Consider the following 23,464-nt stretch of genomic DNA (forward strand, 5'->3'; position numbering starts at 1 on the left):
CGATTGTTCCAGGTAAATAATACTAGCTCCACCATCGGACCTATCGATATTTTAACGACAGGAGTAACGACGAGGTTACAGCGAGAACAACAACAGAAGACCCAGGAGAATCCTCAAAGCAATTCGACGACGACGACATCTACAACTACAACGAACACCACGTCGGCTACGTCAGGTGTATCTTCCGCGACCGTGGTGACTACGACGACGACGACGACGACGACGACGACGACCTCGTTAAGCTCGATAACGTCCGGCGTCAGCTTAACCACGGATTCCGTAACGGCATCAATGACAACGACATCTGTCCTGAACACCATCGCGACGTCGAGCACGTCGGCGACACCGACGACATCCGGCTCGAAGGATTCCAGGGAGGCCGGCAAGGATGGCAAAGTCGACTCGAAAGAGTCCCATCCTATAAAAATGGAGTTCGGTCTGATACCGCAGCTGGACGGGTTACCGGGGAAGGATATCAAAGTAATGTATGTGTGAAGCTTGCCTCTATATTTTTACTAGCAATTAGTGATCTTATATTAGATATTTATTAATGAAATTAGAATAGGACTATATATGTATAAACGTTGTACACAAGAGGACAATTTCGTTGATATAATTGAATGCTTTCCGTTGGTTTGGGGATCAAATGAAAATTCGTTTGCAGGAACGGAAAGAATCCTGCAGAAGATGTGTATTCAGTCAATTATTACTTACTTGCCTCTGTCGAGTCTTAATGCAGCTGAACGTTCATGTGCGAATGTTCTCGGTCGCGGTAAAGATTTGTGTCTACAATATCAGATTTCGTGTTATTGGCCGGATATAAAAGTTACTTACTAGATATTACCGTAAAATTACGAACATTTGCAGTAATTAAAAATTGTTACATTCTGCCAACAACTCTAATATTTAGCGTTTGATTAAAAAAAAACAAATTATACTTCAAACAATAACAGAGGTACTATTTCTCGCCAACGAGTTTTCATCTGATCCTTATTTAATTGCAGAGGAACTGAGGTTTTTCTCTATGTATAAGTATCAGTTTCTTGCCAATAGAATTCATATATATAAACACACACTCACACACACACGCACATTTATTTATTCATACACATAAATTCCGTTGTGATGAATCGATATTTCTACAGCGTTACGCGATTAAAAGTGAGAATTTCGATTTATCTCAAGCGGGTCCCGACAAAATTCCAGTTAGAAGCTCCCAAGTTTTTGTCATCGAGATACATAATATCGAAAAAATCGCGAGGTGTCGCTGAAAAGTGAGACTGTCCAATGCAAGCAGCGCGATTGAAAGGACCGTCCGGGCAACTACGCGGACATTCTGTACACCGTCGCGGGCGTTCACGTCGCACTTTCTCCACCCTTTTTCACAAGTGTTTGCGGCGATATTGATCACACGTGCACCGAATAGAAGAAATAAAAGGGATTGCGTCGCTCATTTTGCGAAACGCATACCAATTGCTCGGATTTTGATCTATATAAAAGCGCGCGCGCGCGCGCGCGCCCGACTGATTGAATGAACCGTATCCATCGGCCGGAAGATATTCATTCCGCAAACACATCCCACTCCGCGAACCAATCTCAATATTGTTCACGCAGCAGGAGAGACGACCCGCGAATACCCATTTAACGACTGCAATACGGTAACGACACGAATATCGCGGAAACCCGGCGATACTACCGGTGAGAAAAAGCAGCTCGATTCTTATCCCTCTTCATTTTCCTTCCTTCTTCCCCTTCTCTTTTTTTTTTACCTCGCGCTAATAGAGATAAGTTTTACTCACTCTTAGTAATTCGATGGCGTCTGAGTGAAAGAGAGAGAGAGAGAGAGAGAGAGAGAGAGAGAGAGAGAGAGAGAGATAGTTGTCGGAGCGCGATAAGCTGATTTCGGGAGCGATGTCGAGGGGACGATATGCGGGAGGTGTGCGGTGGCTGCGGCAGCTAGATGAAAAGAGAGAGAGAGAGGGGGAGGGGGGGGGGAGATCAATTATTAGCAGATTGTAATGCTAATCAACGGTTATTGGTTAGTGGATTATGTTTACGTAGGCTCTCATCAACGTAATTGAGTCGATCGTTGGAAATATGATTCCGCGCGATGAAAACGTCGAGAGTATCGCTCTGCTCTCCTCCTCCGTTCTCCTTAAAGTAATTACATCCGAAAATTAGTTTCCTTAGGAATCATTTTGCAATTTTAACACCATATTGATCGAGACACGATCTACATGTATGTAAAATTGAGGAAAGATTGACCAAAACTGAGATAATCGAGGTCCAACGCTGAAAGTACTCTTTACACGTATCACAGATCACAAAAACAACTTCCGATGTATTACGTTATGAATTTTAGTGATCAGACTATTCTTACGATCTTGAGTGAAAAACGAGAAAACGATAAAAGAGACTTATTGTGAAAAAAGATCATTTGGTCATATAGTTTTCCAGAGAAACTGATGTGTAAAGTGCACAGTTTCTGATGAAATAATTGAAATATACGTATGACAGCTAATCTGTAAAGATCTGGCGATGTACGCGCTAAATTTCCTTTTGTGCTTCTTGATTAGGCATTTCTACAGATAGAATGGTTAAATAATCTTAAAGGTCTAAAATCAGTTCGTAAAAATGCGAGAGATACAAACAATCCGACGTCACAATCATTTTTCCAATAACGTGCGTTTATTTGCGTCTATCAGTATATATTGTTGCTGTGTTCTTTTTGGATGCTTACGTGCTGTAAGCGCTTATAGGCATCGTTTTCTCCGTTTCTTTTGACAATATGAACGCTATATATACATATATAAATAGGACTATATATACATATATAAATAGGACTTTCCCAGATCAACAAATAGTGTCCGCTTCTTTTTCTAATATGTCGTCGAGCGTTATCGTGCTGCAAAGTGACTTACTACGCCTAGTGAACGGTCTTTTCTCTCTATTTCGCTCAACCAAGTGAATTGTTAGTAATACTCAGCGTTAATTATTTGATTGCAACAACTCATATCAGGTTTTTCATGTCCCACCAAAGTAACAAAATTTGCTTTGCGCGAATATTGGGTTTCCGCGATCGATGTCTCAATGATTGGCTAAGGTCAATCCATAATTTTTTTTCTTTCAGTTTTGTCGTACAAAACTGACTTTTCATCGCCAGTAATGGTTTTTGTGCAAAACGTTCTTTATTTTGTATTTTGTTAACAAGAACATCGCCGCAAAGTGGTTCAATTTGTAAGTCTAACGGGACAAAATTATTTATGAGGAAGAGGACGGAAGAGAAATTGGCGAAATGTGTCTTTTTTTTCACTAACGTTAATAATTAATCAAAATAAAATTAAGTCTACACACAGGTGTGTATTTCATATTTTTAACCATTCTGCTAAAATACACACCTATTTGCGGAGAGATTTCACATTTTTTACTTTAATTTTACTTCGATTAGTTATTAAATTTAATGAGAAAATAGGGGCATTTTACCAATTTCTTCTTACATTTTATGTAATATTATGAGCTTGCGAGAACAGTATAACTTTTGCACATCATTTGTATGTCATGAGAATGGCTTTATTTTATTATAAAATGATTCGTGTAGATTTAATTGATGGTAGTTTAATGTGCGTATTAGTGCGAACTTAATAAATATATTCTTTTTTCTTTGCAAGTAGATAATTCCACGTTAGTAGGAGGGAGCTGTTTTACCGGCTGAGGAGTTACGGTTTTAAATTTAATCAAGGCTCCTGAATAGAGGTATCTTTTGAGATACATAGTGAGTCTGTGACATTTCCGACTCTGATTAGCTACGTATAAATATTGATCGTCATAAATTTTGCTTTTTCAATATTTCCTTTCGTTATAAAAAAGGATTTTGTGATATAAACAATATTATATAAGTTATAAACATTTTTTCTGTCATAAGTAATTTGATCCCGCTAGATTGCAAATTGAACACTGAGCGCCGTGAACTCGGGAAGTATTTAATGAAAAATAATTTTACTGTAATATTTTGAAAAGTTTTCAAGATGAACTATACGAATACGCAATCAAAAATAGGGGTTTCCACTAAAGAATTTCTAAATCATTGACCTTAACAATGCTGTTCAATTGCACACTGATATCTTTACGTAATGCGCTACTTAAAACCCTACAACTTCTTTATGGAACATTTCTCTCAAAAAATTGTCAAGATAATCGATTGTGTCACTTAAAATGAAACATCCTGTATATAATGTGTATAATCTCTGCGAGAGTTTTGATGGATTATCATTTAATTCAACGCGCAAACTCCGCACTTCCGTTCGATAGGTGCCGAAGAAATTCAATTTATTTCTGAAATTAACGAGATTAAGATATCGAGTCATGGCTCGTCAAAATATTGTTAATCGTTTGTGTGCTTTGTTACAGAATGGAAGGGAAAGGCCCGATATCCTCGTCTTCGTCTGCGTTAAATACGACGAATGTCTCGGCCATTCAACCGGATTTCAAGGACTCCAGTAAGAAGAAACCAGGTTGCAGGGATACGGGCAGCTGCGGCACTAACGTCGCGACTGGCGGTAGAATAAAGGATAAGAAGAAGGAGAATCACGCCACTCCTATGGAAACCAGCGACGAGGAGGCACCGACGATCGACGTCATCGGTGAGTCTGGAGCTAATTCATTATTTCTTCCGCTTCATGAGTCCTCCGTTAATTCAGACTCGAGTGACACCCCCGTGACACCGTTAGACGCACGTGCGTACATTTTACAATCATTTGCATGAAAACACGATTATAATTCGCAAATTGCGAGCTGTGCTCTCGAGCCATCGGTGATATGGAGCCAAACGAGCGGGCTAAGCGCAAACCGTTACAAAAATACACATTAATTGATAACGTGAAAATTAATAGAAGTGGATATGTTAACGCAAATCGATTCATTAGTGCGAGATTATTTTGGCCTTCGAAGGGTTAATCTAATGTGTTGACAATACGAATTGACAAACTTTCAATTATCATATTCGTTCCATTATCGATACTCTTCTCGGAAAACATCACTGATTTATTTACTTCATTATGTCGCTTTTACGATCGCAATAACGGGATATTTAATAACATTATCGTCCCTCTCTCTTTTCTCGGAGTTTATTTTGCATGTGAATTTGCAGCATTCGAAGAATAATCTCGAAAATATTAGCGTATCGTGTTAGATTGTGCATATTTGGTTAAATTCGAAAATTATTGGCGTGTGCGCATTATCGAAATACAAAAGAATAATCGTACACAAATAAAATCGAGCTTTCTATATCGTAACGAATGAACTTAGCGTAAACGTGCAGAAACTTGTTTAACTTTCGTGTCCGACTCACCAGATTAAAATTAACTTTTATGCGCGCAGTTGTTGTTGTTTTTTTTTCTTCTGCATTAAATTGCAAAGAAATTGGCATTTCTTTTATTCATTACAGCTAACATTTTTGTCATAACTAAATTGCCATACGTATCGAAAGCTCAGTTACAACAACTAATAAGTTACTACAGACGACTTTTGTCGCAGATTTTTATACAATTTGTTGGCCACGAAAAACACGTATCAACGTATACAGTCGTGTAAACTTTCCTCCGATGTTTTGGATGTCCTTCTAGAACAACTTTCCTTTCTGAGATAATGCAAGAATGTATCTTAATTATGTATGAATTAAGTTTATACATATATATATATATGTATATATAATACCAATTTTATCATTATACTTTATATAGCAGTCCGAGTATGATCGCTGATGTAATTCATTCGCGATTAAACACTCGCTGCGAATATCCGTACTCCGAATTTCGCTCCGTGTTTCTCCGCCTTCCCTTCGAGAAGGCCGGAAGAACAATGAGAATCTCGTCTTTGCGAATATTTCACGAACGTTCGCTTCGAGAACGTAGCCGAGGGGAGAATCCGAGAGCGATCGAAGCACTTTGAGGGCGAAGGTGGATCTTTTGGATCGCGCGTATCTCGCTCGGAGCGAGATGTGAGTAGCGACAAGTAGACTCGAGTCAATCGATCAATCTTGCAGGATCTCGTCTTATATTGTTGCCTTATCTAGATTACAATTACGTAGCACGTACGGTACATTATTTCATTAAGTACACACGATCGAGTGCTCACGTTAGATTCAGTATTATCGACAGAGAGAGAGAGAGAGAGAGAGTATCGGGCGCGCTTCCTCGGAAATCACTAATGATGGGGGATACTCGTTGATACACTTCCTCACCCGGACGGGTGTACCCCTTAGAGGGAACGAGGAGTCAACCGTCGTCCTCGTCCCGCGCCTTCTTCTCGTTTCACGGAGCATCGTGGGCGGGCGTGCCTTCGGCCGCCTCTTGCCTCTCCTCGTCATTCGCGTGGCAGAGCTTCCTGTGCTTGTGCACGAAGTAATAACTGGGGAACTTGCAGCCGCAGATCTTGCACGGGTAATACTGCACGTTCAGGTCCAAGAGTCGCACCTCCCGTCTGCCGCGCGCCATCTCCGGCGGTCTGGAGCTGTTAGCCCCGTCCGCCGTCTCGTTCATCCTCGTGGGCAGCAGATGCCGCTTGGCGTGCTTCCGGTAGCAGTACTGCGACTTGAACGTGTGCTTGCAATAGCCGCAGGTGTAGCAGGCGTTGTTGTCGTCGTTGCTGGAGTCACTGGGACTGCGCGTCGCCGTCGGCGGCGGCGGTCCGCCGTTCTCGTCGTTCTCGCTCGAGAGATCCTCGCCGTCCGGCTGCTGGCAGGTTCTCGGCTCGCGTCTTTGCGCGCCGCCGGCCGCTCCGCACGACGAGTAGTTCTCGTTGAGGACCCGGTGAAAGCGCACCGGGCCGTCGCAGCAGGCGATGTCGTAGACGACGGAGAAGACGGCGCCGGAGGTGGAGGAGGTGGAGGAGTCGCCGCTGCCGGTTTCCTTGGCCGCGCCGCTCGTCCCGGAGCGCGCCCGCCGGCGGGACGAGCGCGGCCGGTGGTGCTCCGAGTGCTCCGACGTCGTGTCCCCGTAGCTGCCGTGGTTGTCCTCGCTGGTCGACCTGCGCCGCTGCTGATCGTTGCTCGACGCGGTCACCGCGATTTGCCGAGTCGGCTCCTCCGAGACGATGGGCTGGGACGTCACCGAGTGCGTCCGGGAGACGGTGGAAGGCGAGACGGACGGCGACGACGCCCTCGTCGAGCCGGTGGTCGCGCCGCTCGTCACGGCGAAGGCGGTGAACGCGGCCGCGGCCGCGGCCACGAACGGCAGGGCCACCGTCGACACGATCTCCGGGGTGCGCGAACGGGAGCTCATCCGGGACCGTTTGCGATGTTGGTGGTGTGCGGTGGGCGACGGCGGCGACTTGTTCGACACCTCGTTGACGCTGCAACATTTTCACCGGGTTTCGGCACCCTTTGACAGAAATATCGCTACTTTCGCTTTTTATCGCTGCGATTAATTCATGTATTTCTCTGATCGTGTTATATTTACGCGCACGCTCGTGTCGTGCAGACACGATCTTCTTTACCCGCCGACAGGATTGAAACGTTCGATATCGACGGAACCGTGATTCGGTTGATCGGAAATCCGACGGGGAATAACGAAGCCGATCAGGATCGGGAATCATAAATTAAGATGGATCGCTTGATATAACGAAAGAAAGAAAATGAAGTAAGACCGTCCGACGAGGAAGGCGAATGACAGTGCCGGTCGCAAATTCAAGCAATCGTGTAAGATAACACGGCGAATTTTCGAACACACACGCTGCGAACCTATAATGCGTGCACTGCTCCTGCTTGTCCCTCGCGACGACGTTGATGCCGGATGGCGATTGCATCAGCACCGACGGCGGCATCTGCGGCAGATGCGACATGGCCGGGGCATTCGGCGGATAGAGCGGGGCGGTCGGGGGCCAGCAGAGCGGTGGGCCCACCAGCAGCCTGCTCGGTATGGGTCTCAGTATACTCCCGGCCGGCGACGGCGACGTCGGCATCGGCAGGGCCGGCGGTGCCCTCAGCCTGAGCAGCGCGGCCCTGCACTGCTCGAGGGCGCCCGGCATGTGCAGCAAGTGCGTCGCCAGCAGGACGCTGTACACGTTGTCCAACGTCACCTCCAGCCGTCCGGTGTACATATAGTTGAGCAGGGGCGCGAACGCCTCCCCACCTGTCGGATCAGAGATCGCCCGGGGTCAAAGTGAGGGAGAATAATTCCCGTCGAATTTCGCCTCCGAGCTCGTCTTCACTTTTATCCTCCTCTTCTGCGCGTTTCGCACGCGCTGCTTATACTTCAGCAACTAAGAGTCATTTTTCAAATATTTACCGTGTGCTTCTCGGGGAGATAAGCTCGAGCAACAGTCTGTTTCTACGTTACTGTCGGAAAAGCTGGTGAAACGGAGAAGAATTTATGCATGTACGAGAAAGCTACAACAACTGTAATAATAATATTCTCTATGCGAGGCGATTCTTGAGCCGCGATCTTCGGTACTTTTTCAAACTCTCGCAATGAAATCTCAGTCGTCGTCACGTCGTCGTCGCATTATCAACAAGCGAGATCTTTCATCCAAAGCGACGGTGAACACGCACTCCACTCGGAATCGCAAAAGCGAATGTTTCGCTCGAAACTTTCGATGCATTTGGAATCCACGCGAGTGAATGTCTCGGTCAACCGGAGGGATTTTGTTTCGGAGAAGATGAGATACACAGGGCAATATTGTTATTCGCTCATCGATTTTGAAATATTCGCTCGATCGTTCGCAGAGTGGAAGAATTCAACCTGCGAGTTGAAGCGAAAAGTCGCTCGACATCCGGTTGAGGCCCGATCGTCGCTGTACTTCTTTTCTAAGTGGAATCTCATTCGGAAGACACTTAGAGAGTGCAGAGTGAGATCGTTCTGGGATCACGGTCTCTCCCTCTAAAATGATGAGCGAGTCTCCCACGGCTGAGTCCACAATCGGGGATCGTTGAATCGTCGTGGGAAAAGTGGAGAAGTTCGACGAATCGCGATGAGCGCGTTCCGCTTTCGAAAAGCGGTAAAAACAGCTCCCCCTCCCCTCTCTCCGCCACGCCGGCCGTGTTCAATTAACGGATTGGATTAGATTGGATAATTATTGGAAAATCCCAGAATAAAAGAGATTGGAAGTAGCACTGGGCGACCGATAAAAGTTTGTTAATTATTCAATCTCACTGCTGACTGATTGTTATTATTCGAAAGTACTTCGAAAAATATAACGCGAGTACGACGGACCGCAAGCTGATGCGCCGCGTTGATCGGCGACCGGCTGCGCGGCGGTGTTTCGTTAAACTTGCTCATCGTGTCCAACTAATTAGACATACTGAGACAACGAGGGAGTAAAGAAATGGGAAGAAGAAGTATACGCGTCGCAGGAATCTCGTCTGTTCTCCGGTCGTATAGTGAAAAAAGGATTTGGTAACGATTATCAAGCATTTCATGAAATAATTTCAATAGTTTCAACCGAATGATTCGGTTACGGCGATCAAATTATTTTGAACTCTTTTGTATCTCTGAAAGCGGCTTAGGAACCCACCTGGATTAGCTGAGAAGCCGCATTTAAGGTTTCATCGACTTTTATCGGTAAAAGGGAGTTCAGAGTACGGATCTTAATTACATTTATCATGCAGCCGAATGATTTCGTTACCGCCAAATCATTCAGTTGAAACATATTGTACGAAATATGTGGCAATCGTTGCCAGGATGCCTCTTTTCAGTATACCGCGACGATTTCGGTCTTAATCGGACTCTAGTTGCGACTTCTCGATTTTACTCGACCTCCGGTGATCCGAATCCATTCACAATTACCTTTGGAAAAAAAGGAAAAAAAAACCGAGAACAAAACGCCCGCTGACCCTTGATTTTAATCGCAATCTCTCGATTTTAACGTCGATCCCTATATTTCGAACTCTCGATCAGCATTGAAATCGACGCGGCAATCGACGATATGAACGATCCATATTTACCGACGGACGAGACCGACACGGAAGTGACCGGTTGGGAGCGTTGCTGGCCGATCGTCACGGCGGCGACGGTTGCGCAGGCGGGGTTAAAGGGCGAGCAGTTCGCCGATGTCGACGAACCGCCGCTACCTGGGCCGTCACCTCCGTCGACGGACGGAATCGTTATCGTCGTGGTGGCCGCCGTGCTCGCCAGTAGTGCCTTCAGGTATCCGCTGTGGGCCGCGAGCACACCCTTGTGCGCGACGAACTGGTGCTCGCCCTCGTTACCGACTCGCACCACCGTGTCCGGCGGCGAGAAGGTGTCCTGGAGGCAGGGATAATTACTCGTGGCACCGCCGCCGAACCACGCTCTGTACAAGCCGTACATCGTGTCCCCTCGCGAAGACGAGCCCGCGGGAATCTCGTGATTTCGTTCCGCGAGGAAGGACGCGCTCTCCGGTCGCTTCAACCGCCCGACGTTCACCGTGCATCGGTCATCGTGACGCAAATGTGAGAGCGCGTCTCGCTTTTGCCCGGAAAATCGTCGACAGCACGCGCGCTCGTATGAACTTTACGATCGAGGTGACGTCGCGGTCGAAGAGACGCCGGTCGCTCTGCCGCGGACGAAGAACTCGCGATGCGGATGACGCGGCAAGAAGAAGCGCCTCGTCATTCCGTCGCTTCTCCTGCGGAAAAGTCACGCGCGAGAGCTCGCCGATCCAACCGCTCTGCCGCTCGTTAAGTCCCAAATCCTGGTGTGACCTCTGGAGAACCGATGATCCTTCGACCGGTACAATAACAACTTTTCTGAACCGTAGCACTCGCTATGACAGTAGAATACGTGGATGAAGGAACCGGCCGGCTTTCGCGAGCAGACCGATACACTGCGCCGATATCGCCCGTTAGATAGGCGGGTAACTTCAGCGCGAGGAAAGGAGGAAAATCCGACCGAGGGATCGTCGCCGCTTCGCTGGGAAATTCGCGCGATCGCGAAGCCGCCGAGACGAGAGAGGAGCCGATCTTCGCGGTTCTTCGTGATTTGAACGCTGGAGAGCGACCACCGCCGGCGCCGCTGCTCACCTCCACTCCACTGGTTATCAGCTGCGCGTAGAGAGACACACACACACGCTCGCTTTTTCGAGCGTTTCTACCCACCCCTGCGCGCTCGGCGCGGGGCCGGGCTCTCGACTCCCCGAGAACCGCCCCCGACGAGAGCAGATTGGCGGTCGCGATCGCGCCTGCCGCACTTGCGCCCGGCTCTTGCCCCGTCGTCCTCGCGTCTTCGGTGACGAGGAAGGATGCGCTCCTGATAACGCGTTGCCCCGCACGTTCCACACGCGAAACGAAAACGGAGGATGCGAATTCGCTGACGTTACACGAGAGAGAGAGAGGCTACGGTGGCGGTGTATTAATCGACCGGCAGTTCCGGGGATGGTTATTATTACCCTCTATGGTAGTATCGTTCCCATGGGGGGTTCGCGAGATCGTAATCGACCGGGGATGTTGCGTACGTTGAGATTGTTACAGGGTGGCTCTCGCTCAACTCCGATTACGCTGATCGACGAATAACGCCGGCACATAACTGCCGATAGCGATTCTCCAGCCACCGAGGCACGTAGAGAAACGTGAGACTTGAGGGCTCACCCCTTACTTGGGTATCTTTAGGAAAAGTCGAGAATTTTTCTCGCTTCGGAAAAGAGTTCGAAGACTTAGAATCAACGTGCGAAAGGTGGTCCCGGGTGGATGCTTGAAGTATTCATCGAATTACAAAACGCGTCCGCTCGTAACGAGCTTTCGCACCTACGCGCAGGTAGACGCGTGCGTGAATCGTTACGATACCTGGATGCCGCTCGATTTAGTCGAAAGGAATCTAACGGGCCGCGTCTCCATTCGTGATTTACCGCTCCAACGCGACCAAGCCGACTCGTTTCTCTCGAACGAATGGTGACAGGCAAGCGGTTAACAGCGACATTCACCGCGAGAAATTCTGGACTTAGCGATAAAATGAAAACCATTGACCACTCCGAAGACTGTCTTCGTCCAAAAAAATAATAGAAAGGATGTCGTGTCCTGCTAGCTGTCACCGAACAACCAAGCTCCTAATTTCGGATAAATACCGCCAGCAACTGCTGGACAAACCGAAGACTGCAGTCGGCGAAAAGCGTTCAGAACTGGTCAGAATGGTACACGGAGGAAACGATTTTGCCGGAACAATAAATGTTTGTCAGTATAGCGACGGCAAAAAAAGAAGAGTTAATTACTATTTGCTGGATAATTTTGCTGGATGTGGATAATTATGCATTTGTGAATGCGTCCTGTGTAGGTTTTTTTTTTCTTCCGCGAAATAAGCGCCGATCGGCGGACAATCAGGCTTAGAGAACTTACGAAATACGTTTATTGCGCGTGATTGTCCGCGAAGATAATAAAATCGACCGATCGACAACAAAACGCTCGTCTCTGGGACAAAAAGCGAACCGAAGATGTCTCGTGTGTGCGGGTGTGAGCAGCGTTTACGCGATAAGCGTAAACGAAAGCCGACGTGTTTGTCGGCATTAAATGGGATGTTAAACGCGAAGCAGAGCAAACGAGCGAGCAAGCAAGTAAGCCATGGAGAGAGAGGGAGAGAGAACGTAACGGATAGGAGCAGAGATGAATAAAAAGGAGAGAAAAAAAATAAACATCTTTCGAGAACTGCCGGCTAGAGATGAGAGAAGAACCGCTCTCTGCACCTTCCCGGAACGGAGAGAGCCATCTTTTCTCGCGAGATGCGTCTTTTGCCGGTCTCTCTCTCTCTTTCTCTTGCTCTCCTCCTCCCTCCCTCCTTCCCTTTTCCTCTCTTTCTCCGTTCCCCTCCTCTCTCTTTCTCTCTCTCTCTCTCTCTCTCTCTGTCTTTTTCTGCTTTCGCCCGCGCCTCCGGCCTCTGATGTTTTTCATCAAATTAACTCTCGCGGCACGAGCGAGTGCGCTCCTCTCCGCCGTTGCTGCCATGTTTGCATAATATCGTTTATAATTCAGCTCGCGGTGAATTCCACTTTATTTCGACCGTGATCGTTCCGACCGCCGACTCTCCGGTTCTCTTCTTCTTCGTTCTCCCATCGCGTATCCACCACCTCTCACCGTCAAGCTCCGTCCAACTCTCGTCACTCTCATCCCTTCCTCCCTCCTCTCTCTTTCTCTCTCTCTCTCTCTCGCGATCTCTCGACTTTTACCCTCCTTAGTGGTCGTCAGCGCGCGTGTCAGCGTCTTTGGTTTTCATTTTCGCGAGGAAATCGAGCGGAAAATCGATTTTTTTCGTACGTCGGCTCTCGGGCTTCGCGAGAGCACCGCTGATTGGAGCATTGAGAGTGATAGGGCGCGAGGAAATTATTCGATTCCTCGTTCCTTGAACGCGAAAAGGGAAATCTGGAATTTCGAAATTTCCTGGTGTAAAATCGCGCTCAAAACGCGCGAAAATTCGTTCGAAGCCGATAACCAAGATATCGTTGTTCGGAATCGCAAGGGTGAACGTTTTCACTCAAGCTTTGAGAGTGAATTCTAGCTTCGTACGAGTGAACGTTCCAATCGATCGGAATGAATTTGTGCCCGCGACGATGGGACACACCAGATTCGCTCTTCAGTCTCGAGTGAAAATATTTATTTGACGATTCAGAGCGGAGAATTCAGTGTCTATATGAGTTGAGAGAGTCACTCAGATTCGAGTGACTCGGTCGTCGCTCGATTCTTCGAGTGAAGTTTTACTCAGAGAGATTCAAGGAAGGCACGACCATCCGGCGTGGTTGAGATCATGGCCGAAAAATCGCAGTAGCGATTTTCCTTGCTTTGATCTTTTCGGAAATGCTCAGACGTGCGTGCGTTTAGATACATTCAATTTCCCTTCTTCAATTCGAATATTGTCGGTCAAATATAATGAACATTGCTGTGAAAAACAAAATTTTACGGAAAAGGTGAGATTTCATCACACGATTGATAAACGGTCATATTTATGTCACTCTGGGATGAAATAATTTTCTCCCGATTTGAATAAATTTCTCGCTGAGGAGAGAGTGAGATCGATTGGAAGATCATCGATTCTCGCATAAGAGCGTGAAAGATATTTGATTCCCTGATTCAAAGGAGCGTCGCGCGCGCTCGTTCAGGACATTTTTGTCGGGACCGGCCGCGATCTTTCGCGACGCGCGTCCATAAACAAACCGGCCGCCGCGATCGCAAGCAGGAGAATCCGTCGTACGCCAGGATCCAGAATGGGACTCGACGATTACGCACATTTCCCAAGAGGCCGTCGTTTCAAACCAGAGCTAACACAGAGGTAGTCAACCCTCTCCGCTCTCTTCGCCCGTCCCGTACCGTCTCGTCTCTGCGCCGTGACGCAACCAACCCCTTTCCGCAACATCGTCGCGATCAACGAGTATCGTCGAGATTGTCATTGCAATAGCAATCAAACAACGCGGAATACAATAGGGGAGGATGAATATCCTGGCAAAATTTGCCCCGGTGGTAATCACGTGTAAACGCTACCCGATACATCGAAAGAAGGGTATTTGGTTTTCGCGATTGTAATTCGCGTAATCACAATTACGTAGAAATAATCTTCCGGTCGCTCGTCCAAAAGATGCAATTAACAGTTATAAAACCTAAAAATCATGATAACGGCAACAATGTCATTTATAAAATATACAATAAGAATATATAATAACGGTGGAGGATTCTTTTTGTTCACCTAAACATACAAGTATGTGACGGTTGGCACACACCTTGCGTCAGCCACTTTGTGCAGACATGTGTGTACATAAATATATATTTTTTTACATGTCATTAAATTGATACATTAATGAGTACTCTAAAGTAATTTCGGAAAGATATATTTCTCAACAAATGTGCTTGGCCGTTTGTCTTTCTGATAATATGCCGCATCTGAACCGGGGAACCCTCATCGACATTCAGAATTCCATCCATGTTGTAGCTACTTCGCAATACGAGAAGGAAGAGAAGAGAGGGCGCGATCGAACGACGCACAATTTCGTTTAAACCGGTCGGTTCGTCATTTATACGATCAACGATATCACTTTAATCGAGGAAATTAAAATTCACGTGGTTAGGGCGTTGGGGGTCTCCTCTGCGCCGGAAATAATCGGGAACAGTAGAGTACACAACGGTGGAGGAGCGTGCAGAGAGAGAGAGAGAGAGAGAGAGGATGAGAGTGAAGTGGAGAGAAAAAGAGAAGGGGGAGGGGGACGACGGATCGTTCTCTCGCTTCTGGGATCGTCTCTTTCGAGGAGAGACGAAAGAACGCTCGCGGTTTAATGCTTCCACGTTGGTCGAGACAAGCTAAGCAAACACTTTTCGCGATATTACCAAGCCCTATGCGGACTTACCTCGTGTACCTTGCCGCATTTCCGCGGGAGAAGCTCTCGAACTTCCCCTCTCCTCTCAACCCTTACGCTCGTTTCTCCTCATCTTCTTCACTCCCGGGCTTTTCTTCTCGGGCCTATCGACTCCTTCGTGAGAAAATAAATAATCACGGTTCAAGTTTTGTCTATTTTTACATGTGTCTTATCGGCCTGTGCGACAATGTGTCCCAACATCCACTCCTCTGTCTTACCCCCCTCCCCCCCCCTCTTGCTATAAAATTATCCTCAGGCAAACGTTCTAATTGACGAAGAGCGTCGTTTGCGAATCGACGTCGAAATTTTTCTCAGCAACGTTCTCGACCCCCCTTCCCCCCCCCCCNCTGACTCAAGTTGCGTCTTCTTCTTCGTTCTCCTTAGCATTCCTGCACTCGCATCTGCGCTCGTGTGTGTATCGTAGCTTCCCATTTATCCGGTCTGCCGACGAGAGGGACGCGTTAACTCGATAACGTGCAAATAAATGGCGAGTCGCTGGTTAATACGCTCCTAGATCACACGCATCGTAATCGGCGGTAGTCATAGCAAATTGCTGGGAAAATTAAATGCCCGGGGATCCGTTCGTCATGCCGGTTAGCAGCGGCGGCGGCGGTGGCGACGGCGGTGGTGGTGAAGCGATGAGGAGGAGGTGGAGTGGCAGGCTGACAGGGGTGGAAACCGCGCGCGCGCCTGGCACGAGCTAATTAGCGTCTTGATTTACTTAATCCCAATTAATGCTTCCGCTATGCCGGTAACGGCTCTTGCTGCGGCTCTCTCTCTCCCTTCCTCCCTCCCCCTTCCTCCCCTTCCCTCACTCTCTCTCTCTTTCGCGCGCGCCCGCGTTCTCGTATGCATCAGGCGGTGATGGCGCGGCAGCGGAGGCACTCTCGCGTTTCGAATTCGGCGTTTCTGTTCTGCAAATACGCCGGGATTATCCACGTGCGAATACACACAGCACGGGGCTAATAATATATATATATATATATATATATATATGTATGTATCTGCACCCAACGAAACTTCTCCGTGTGTCCTTTCCGCGATTATTATATTGCGTTCTTCCGCGAGTTGAGGATTTCTAACTTGCCGCTTATCGCTGCTCTTCCTCTCCACCTCCACAATCTACCTTCGCATACTGAAAAAAACAATTCTTGGCATTTACAACTATATAATTGCGCACGGAAACAAACTCCGAAGTTTCCGCAACGCTGAATAGAGACTGAGACCGAAAACAGTGACAAGAAATGATGTATCTCTCTGTTCCACCGCAACTGGGAATATTCGTGTGAACAATCGGCATTGCGTTAAAACTCGGCCCAGATGGGCTCTGAGAGCAGTTGGATGAGCGGAAGCCACCTGTACAATCTTTTTGCTTCTACAGTCGAGTTTTCGTCCGGTCCCTAGGAAACGGAAAATGTCGTTGCACCGACGAAATCGTTTTCTCCGTGCGTAAATGAAAGAATTATCAGGGGAATATCGTTTAATTTTTAATTCTATAATTATTGCGAAATTTATAAAACAGTAGAGGATTTGTTGCATCGACGGGAAGAAATTTCTGGTACCTGTAACCATATAATCGCTCTCCTAAATGAAAGAATCACAGTCAGGTGGGCCATTTTTCTAGTAAATATTACTATCAATGTCAGTGATAATAATCTCACTTGCGTATTGCTATCACTGTTTGTTGGATTTAAAACCGGATGCAGATGTAGTTGAGTCCAAGAATGACTACAATTTTAACATCTCCCGATGCATTCCGCGTCTCGATCGCCAACGTCGTCGCTACAACGCGACGATGCGTCGTCACAGGTAGGCAAGCCGCCGTAATTCAATCAGCCGGCGAGATGTTTCAAAGGGTCGTGGCGCACACGCAAGAAGGGTGGAGAAAAGCGGCGACGCTCCGCGTTTCGTCATCGGTCAGCCCCTCTCGCCTCCCCCATCTTTCACTCGCGATTGACAGATGTTATTTGCACAAGTAGACCATCATGATCCAGCGTGGCTCAGGCGGCGTCCAAACGCGCTACAGCGATCCTATATTTACACGGCCCATTCCCTGTTGTGATAATCGCGCAGGTGGCTTGTCAAAGTAGGGAGAAACGATGTCGGTACGTCGGGTGCGGAGAGAGAGAGAGAGAGAGAAGCGAGTGGGTTTGTTTGCACGTTATTTATCTGATGGTATTCCTCGTTACCGTACGAAATTGACGGTAATCGCGAATTGCATGTGACTGTCATTCGTTGATCTCTTTGTAAATGTGCTCTCGAATCTTCCTAGCGAAAATTTGTCCTCATTACCTGTATCCTTTTTATTTTATCAACTTTTCAGCAAAGTATTCTTTCGCGTAATTCGAACATATTCGATGAGTATTTAACATTTTTGTATATGTATGTATATATATATATTTTTTTTTTTACATAAATATTATTTTGTAAGTTTTGTTATTGTATTTTTATCGTCGTATTTATAATCAGCAACTAGAAGTTACTGTTGAATGGGATAAATTATCGATTACTTCCGATTCTCGCGGGATCCGCATTTTTTTTCTCTCTTTCTCTTTCCTTCCCTCCCTTTACATATCCCGCGTATCGGAAAAATGACCGTAACTTTTTAAGCAACGCGCACCGGAGGGCACTCGGTTCGCGGCGGAATACGGTATTACGGTGAATTTATGGCACGTATTACCGCATCCTCAACATCGGCCGTTCTTTTTGTTGGCCGTTGGGCGTACAAGCGGGCGGTGTGCAGAATCGCGAAGAATCGCCGTGCGCGCGTGTTTGTTTTTAATCATTCTCGCTGGAGCCGGCACAGGAGAGCGTAAATCTCATAAATACATAAATACAAAAATGTCAGCCCGAAGCGAATCCGCAGACCGCCCGCGGCAGCGCCTCCCTTTTTAGTTTTCCGGCGTTTGCTTTAGGCTTCTCCGCTTTCTTTTTTTGCTTTCCTCCCTCCCCCCCCCCCCCNTTTCCTTCCTTCCTTTTACTCCCGCTGAACAAATCAAGTCAATCAACGCGTTTCGCTAAAACCGAATCGCACGGAACACATCTCATCTCGGTGGAGATGATAAAGATCGTGTCTATTAAGCCGGCACAGCCACTTCAAGTATAATCGGATAGGACTTTATTTAAACAATTAAGCGCCATTTTGACGCTAATTAAGTTCTCTATTCTTGATTTTAGCATTCCAGCCGATTCGCAAGAAGCGAATGGTTGTGCCAGCTTGAGATTAACGTTGACAGCAGCGATAAAGAAACAAAAAACTGGAATGTGAAAGACGAAAACGTATTTTTGTAGTGCCGCTTGAGTGCTAGTAAAGGGAGGAGAAACTTTTAAGCGAAATGACACGTGTATGAAGATGCGTAAAAAGCGACCACACGATTTTACGCACATCAGTGTGTGAAAGCTACACACTTGGATTTGCAGTGTACTAAGCTCTAATATCCTCGCCAATACTCGCTGATACTTTTCGTATAGCGGGGAATTGATCGTCAGCGATTCCGTGAACGAGAAGGGGCGGTAGTTTCGGGACAGTTTGTACAAGGCCGAATCAAAGGGAATATTTTATCTGGAGGGTGCGCGCGGTATTCCCGCGAGGAAACGATGCTAATAATGTGTGCTGCTGCAGCCTCGTTGTTCGCCCGGGTCGATTCGGGTGACCACCTTTCGGCCGAACGCTCGTAATACACTCGGAGACGGAAATTTTGTCGCATCAGCGCGAACAAACCAAACCATATTTTAGACGGAGAAAACGGATAATTTAATTCGTTCGTTGCAGGTTAATTTTAGGGTTGTAAAATATCAGGCTGTTCGCGCGCCAAGTTCGTATGGGATTTCTATGAAAAATCCGAAGGAGATATCTTTATAGTATTAGACATAGTTTTGTTATTTTCGGTTTTTCTCGCGATGAATCCTTTGCCATCGAAGAAGGACGTTATTAATACGTTATTAAATAAAATTATATCTAGCTATAAAGATATCGCTTTTGAATTTTTCGTAACGAACTTATCGAGCAATCCAATACGAGTAATCCAATTGCATTGTGTTTTAAACAGGTACCGATTTGCCGATATATCGAAATCCCGCAAGCCAGTTCTACGTTGTTCTACGAATGATTATATGAACCCGAAGTAATTGCGCAGAATAATCGTCTCACAAAATTATAAAAAAAAGAGGGACAGATTATACGTGAATATTATTGCGGGGAAAACAGCGGGGAAATCATCCGTAAGCGAGCTGGAAAAAGGGTCGCGAGAGACGGTCTTTTTGAAATATTCAAATTACGCTTCTTCTACGCCACGCGGGCCGGCTTAATTAGCCGGCGCAGATGAAATAATGTCTCCCGTTCGCGGCCGCATCTTTTTTTCATCGAGTTTGAGCGAGGTTCGACTCCGGGCCGCGGTTGTCTCTCTTTGTTTCCACGGTCTCGCGCGAAGGAAACTGGCGCGCGGCCGGTGATTTTTTTTTTTTTTTTTTTTGCGAAGAAACCTTCCAGGCTAAGCGCAAATTTTCCCTCTCACGACGACGTTTTTCTCGCGTCTCACGTCGTGTTAACAGCAAAATTCTTCGGGTGTCTTTTTTTACTTGAAAGACGAAGATAAGCGATCCCAGTCGAGAAAAAGTGAGGCGATTGGGGAAGTTTCCTCGCACGCTACTTGGACGTGTAATTATTCGCTTTGTGAAGGCTTCCTCGGATCGAAATTTTAGTTCTAGCCACCATAAGGTTATATGAGTGTAAATCGCAAACGGAAATCGTCATAATGGGCTTAGAATATATTTTTTCGCAATTTACCGGATGCTTGAATAAAATTGACGCACACTCGCACAAAGCTTCATTTTCGACCGAGCTTTCCCCAAATTGGATAGCATTAAAAGTTGAATCTATCTTGCCTATCTTTCCTCTTACCGTGTTGTAGAATCAATGGTTCAGCATTCGCCGAAAATTTCGACTCGAGTTTCCCCCGCGGACCCTCGACCAGAATAATAATAATAGCAATATTAATAATCTTATCTTTCTGATTTATTTATTCTAAGTTACACGATCGATCGATCTTTGTATTTATATCTTGCAATTTTGACGTTACACGTTGCAATTCCCCCCCCCCCCCCCCCNACACTCAATTGGAGGACGGTCAATTCGATGGGTTTAACTCATTTCCAGCGGTAACGTAATATCGCGTAACCGCATGCGAGTTCTATTAAATGGGCTCTCGCATGAATTATTCGCGCACGACGTTTCATCCAGTTTTAACTCTCCTTTAGCCGAGCGCTGTTGGTGCATCCCCTCCTCTCCCTCTCTCTCCTCTCTACCTCTTTCTTCCCTCCTCCCTTTTCCCCCCTTTCCCTCCCTACCCCTTCCGAAGTCGCCCCACGTATTACTTTGAGTGCGTTACAAAGAACGAGCCTTACGAATTATTCCACGTGACACGTGCGTTATCGCGCGTTATTCAACTGATATATCGTATTCGCTTTGTGCGGCATCGCGCTTTTAGCGAAACGACTTCTCGAACGATCGAAGAGAAATCTTGTTGAAAACTCCCCCCCACCCCCCACACACACGCGAAGTTAAGGGGGAAGGGGACAAAGAAGTCGTTATTATTACGGTGGAAAAGTACACATCATGTGTCTCAAAGCAGAAAGAGAAGGAGCGATGTAATAATCGTATAAATATACCGATGTATCGTGGCCGGCTCAAAAAAGCACCGGACGACGAGAAAGTTGGTGCATTTCTAAATTAAATAAAATCGCCCGCAAATACTTAGACCGCCTGTGTTGCCTACCTGTAAAAATTCTCACAATCTGAATTTATCAAATTGCGTCCTGTTTGAATTCAACAAAAATCGAACGTCAGATGCGTGTATATAGCGGGCATTAATAAAGTTTTAACGATATTAGCGGTATTAACTTTGCTCCTCTTCCTGATGAAGTGAACTGTGAAATTTTCCCGTGGAATGTTGGAAACAAATCCGTAGAAAAATCCGCCGTTTTGGGACGAAAGTCAAATCCAATGAAGTCTCGACGTTTATCAGACCAAAACTCACCAGTTCTCTCTTTTTGATCATTCGCGTCGTGCCCGATTGTGCGTTATGATTGTCGATATATTCGGCTAATCTGCCATTTGGATAGGCTGGTGTGTAATCATGTTATATGAAGTATAGGACAGTAATGCGTTATTTCTAACGCCGTTTACCATTACAAATAATTTTTTCTTTTATAACAACTTGGCAACGGCGTTATTTTATTACGATAACGATACTGATCGCACTTTTTGTGTGACTGTAACGAATATAATCGTTACTTTGATCGTTATTTTACGAAACTCCGCGAAGCTTGGTGTAAATTTAACAGGAATTGTAACGATCCTTTATTTCCTCAGTAACGATAATGGTGATGAAATTATCTTTCGAAACGATCGACGGTAACGGTGATCACTTTCTTTTTCAATGTACGATATGAATAACATTAAAAAAAGGGAGGGGGGAGGGGCAACGTTTTCGAGCCTGATATCGTATCACATTCTATTTCTTTTTAGACGATGCGAACAATTCGAAAAAACCAGCAAATTTCCGTCCGAGATAGACGTTTCATTGAAGCCGGACGGTGTGCGTGTGACGGTGGCGGAGATTCGCGAAATCGCTAAAAGTCGACGGCTGACGGAGGTGGACCCGACACCTTTCGCGCATTCTATACAGTCCTCCGCGCGTCGGCCTTTCGATCGACCGGCGAAGAAGAAGCACTCACGATTACACGCGAGCCGACGAAGCGCACGGTAAAAATTGCCCGCGGTGTACCAAAAGCTCCGGTGTGCCGGCCTGTCGATCGGCCGGCGGGCGGGCGTGCGAAATTACGGGAGCGATTTTCTCGCGCTCCCGGGAATACCTGCCAATCAGTGTCGCGAATATTCTCACACGCCGCCGATATCTGCTTGCGCGCGCGCCCGCGTATATACAAGGTGTCTGGAAATTCCAGGCGTAACGCTGGTGAGCAGGTGGGGCGAAAACAAACCGAATAGAGAGAAGCCATGTACCATTTGGCAAATTTCTCAATGGTTATTAAGGAATTGATTAGACAAACTGGGAGCGTGGTAAACGAGAACGAACTCGTCGTAGCTGTACGTAAAGAAAAGCTTCTATGTATGTAAGAGAGATGTTTTACTTCTTAGACCGCTATTTCATATGCATCTTTTCTCGTTCCTCTGAGCGCGTAATTAAACTTGATAATTTCTATTGCGATAAATGGAGTTAATTCAGAAGTAATTTAACATTTAATTAAGGCAGTTTTTACTCGTGTAACTTTTAAAACGCAATTAAATTAATTTTGGGCCGTTAACTTTAAATTTAACTTAATTAAGAAAAACTAACCTATCAACCTAAGAGAAGCAAGAGACATCTTAATAACTGAAAGCTATCTTACTTTTTACATGCCTGCAAAATCGATCTTATCGTTTTTCGCTTATTCGCTCGCGTCTGATTAATTTCTCAACAACTACTGCAAAATTTGTCAAATAAAATACCGAGTAACTTTCCTGACCGGCTCGATCCGTTCTATCTGCGCATGTGCGTTATTTATATGCCTTGAATCCTCAGACACCCTGTGCATGCATGTGTGTGCGCGCAGAGTGTGTATGCGTGCGCGTATGTGTATGTGAGATCGCCCGTTCGGCCGCGGGAGGGGAGGGGGAGCGACTCTTCCAATCTGAATATCTACGATATTCTCGCGCGCTCGTTAGCCGTCGTTATCGTTGCCGTCATTCTCGATTCCGTGTCAACAATAATCCCGCGCACGTACTGAAAGACACGAAGGGCCAACTCACACTTGTGTGTGTGTCGTGCCCCCGTGACAGGTCACCAGAGAGAGAGCAGAAGCGCGCATCCGTCGGGATACAGCAGCGGTGATCACCAATTTATCGCGCGGACTATGTGTGTGTGTGTATGTGCGTGTGCGAGTTTCGCGGGGGAACGTGCGCGTTAAATAATTTGCACAGCAGTAGCATCGAGCAGGGCCGTCGTTTAATTCCGATTTTCATCCGGAATTTTCGTTGAATTAGATTAACCCTTAGAACCACGCGCGCACACCTGCACGCTCGGTTGGTTGATTGGTCGGTCGGTCGGCCGATCGCTCGGTTGATTGGTTGGTTCGTCGCATGCGCGTTCCCGCCGGGCACGATTGTCAAGCG

The 23,464-nt window shown here is 46.5% G+C and overlaps 1 protein-coding gene across 9 annotated transcripts in view; it reads left to right on the forward strand.

Annotated features, from left to right (window-relative positions):
• The window catches only part of LOC106741207, a 94,685-nt gene that overhangs the window by 60,656 nt on the left and 10,565 nt on the right, over positions 1 to 23,464 (forward strand). For all 9 annotated transcript variants that reach the window (XM_014612965.1, XM_014612967.1, XM_014612969.1 and 6 more), the window contains 2 exons: positions 13 to 485; positions 4,408 to 4,640. In XM_014612965.1, coding sequence (XP_014468451.1) covers positions 13 to 485; positions 4,408 to 4,640 — 706 coding nt within the window. The remainder of the gene's footprint in view (positions 1 to 12; positions 486 to 4,407; positions 4,641 to 23,464) is intronic.

This window comes from Dinoponera quadriceps, unplaced genomic scaffold, assembly GCF_001313825.1.
Source record: "Dinoponera quadriceps isolate SergipeBrazil2010 unplaced genomic scaffold, ASM131382v1 scaffold475, whole genome shotgun sequence".
NCBI lineage: Eukaryota > Metazoa > Arthropoda > Insecta > Hymenoptera > Formicidae > Dinoponera > Dinoponera quadriceps.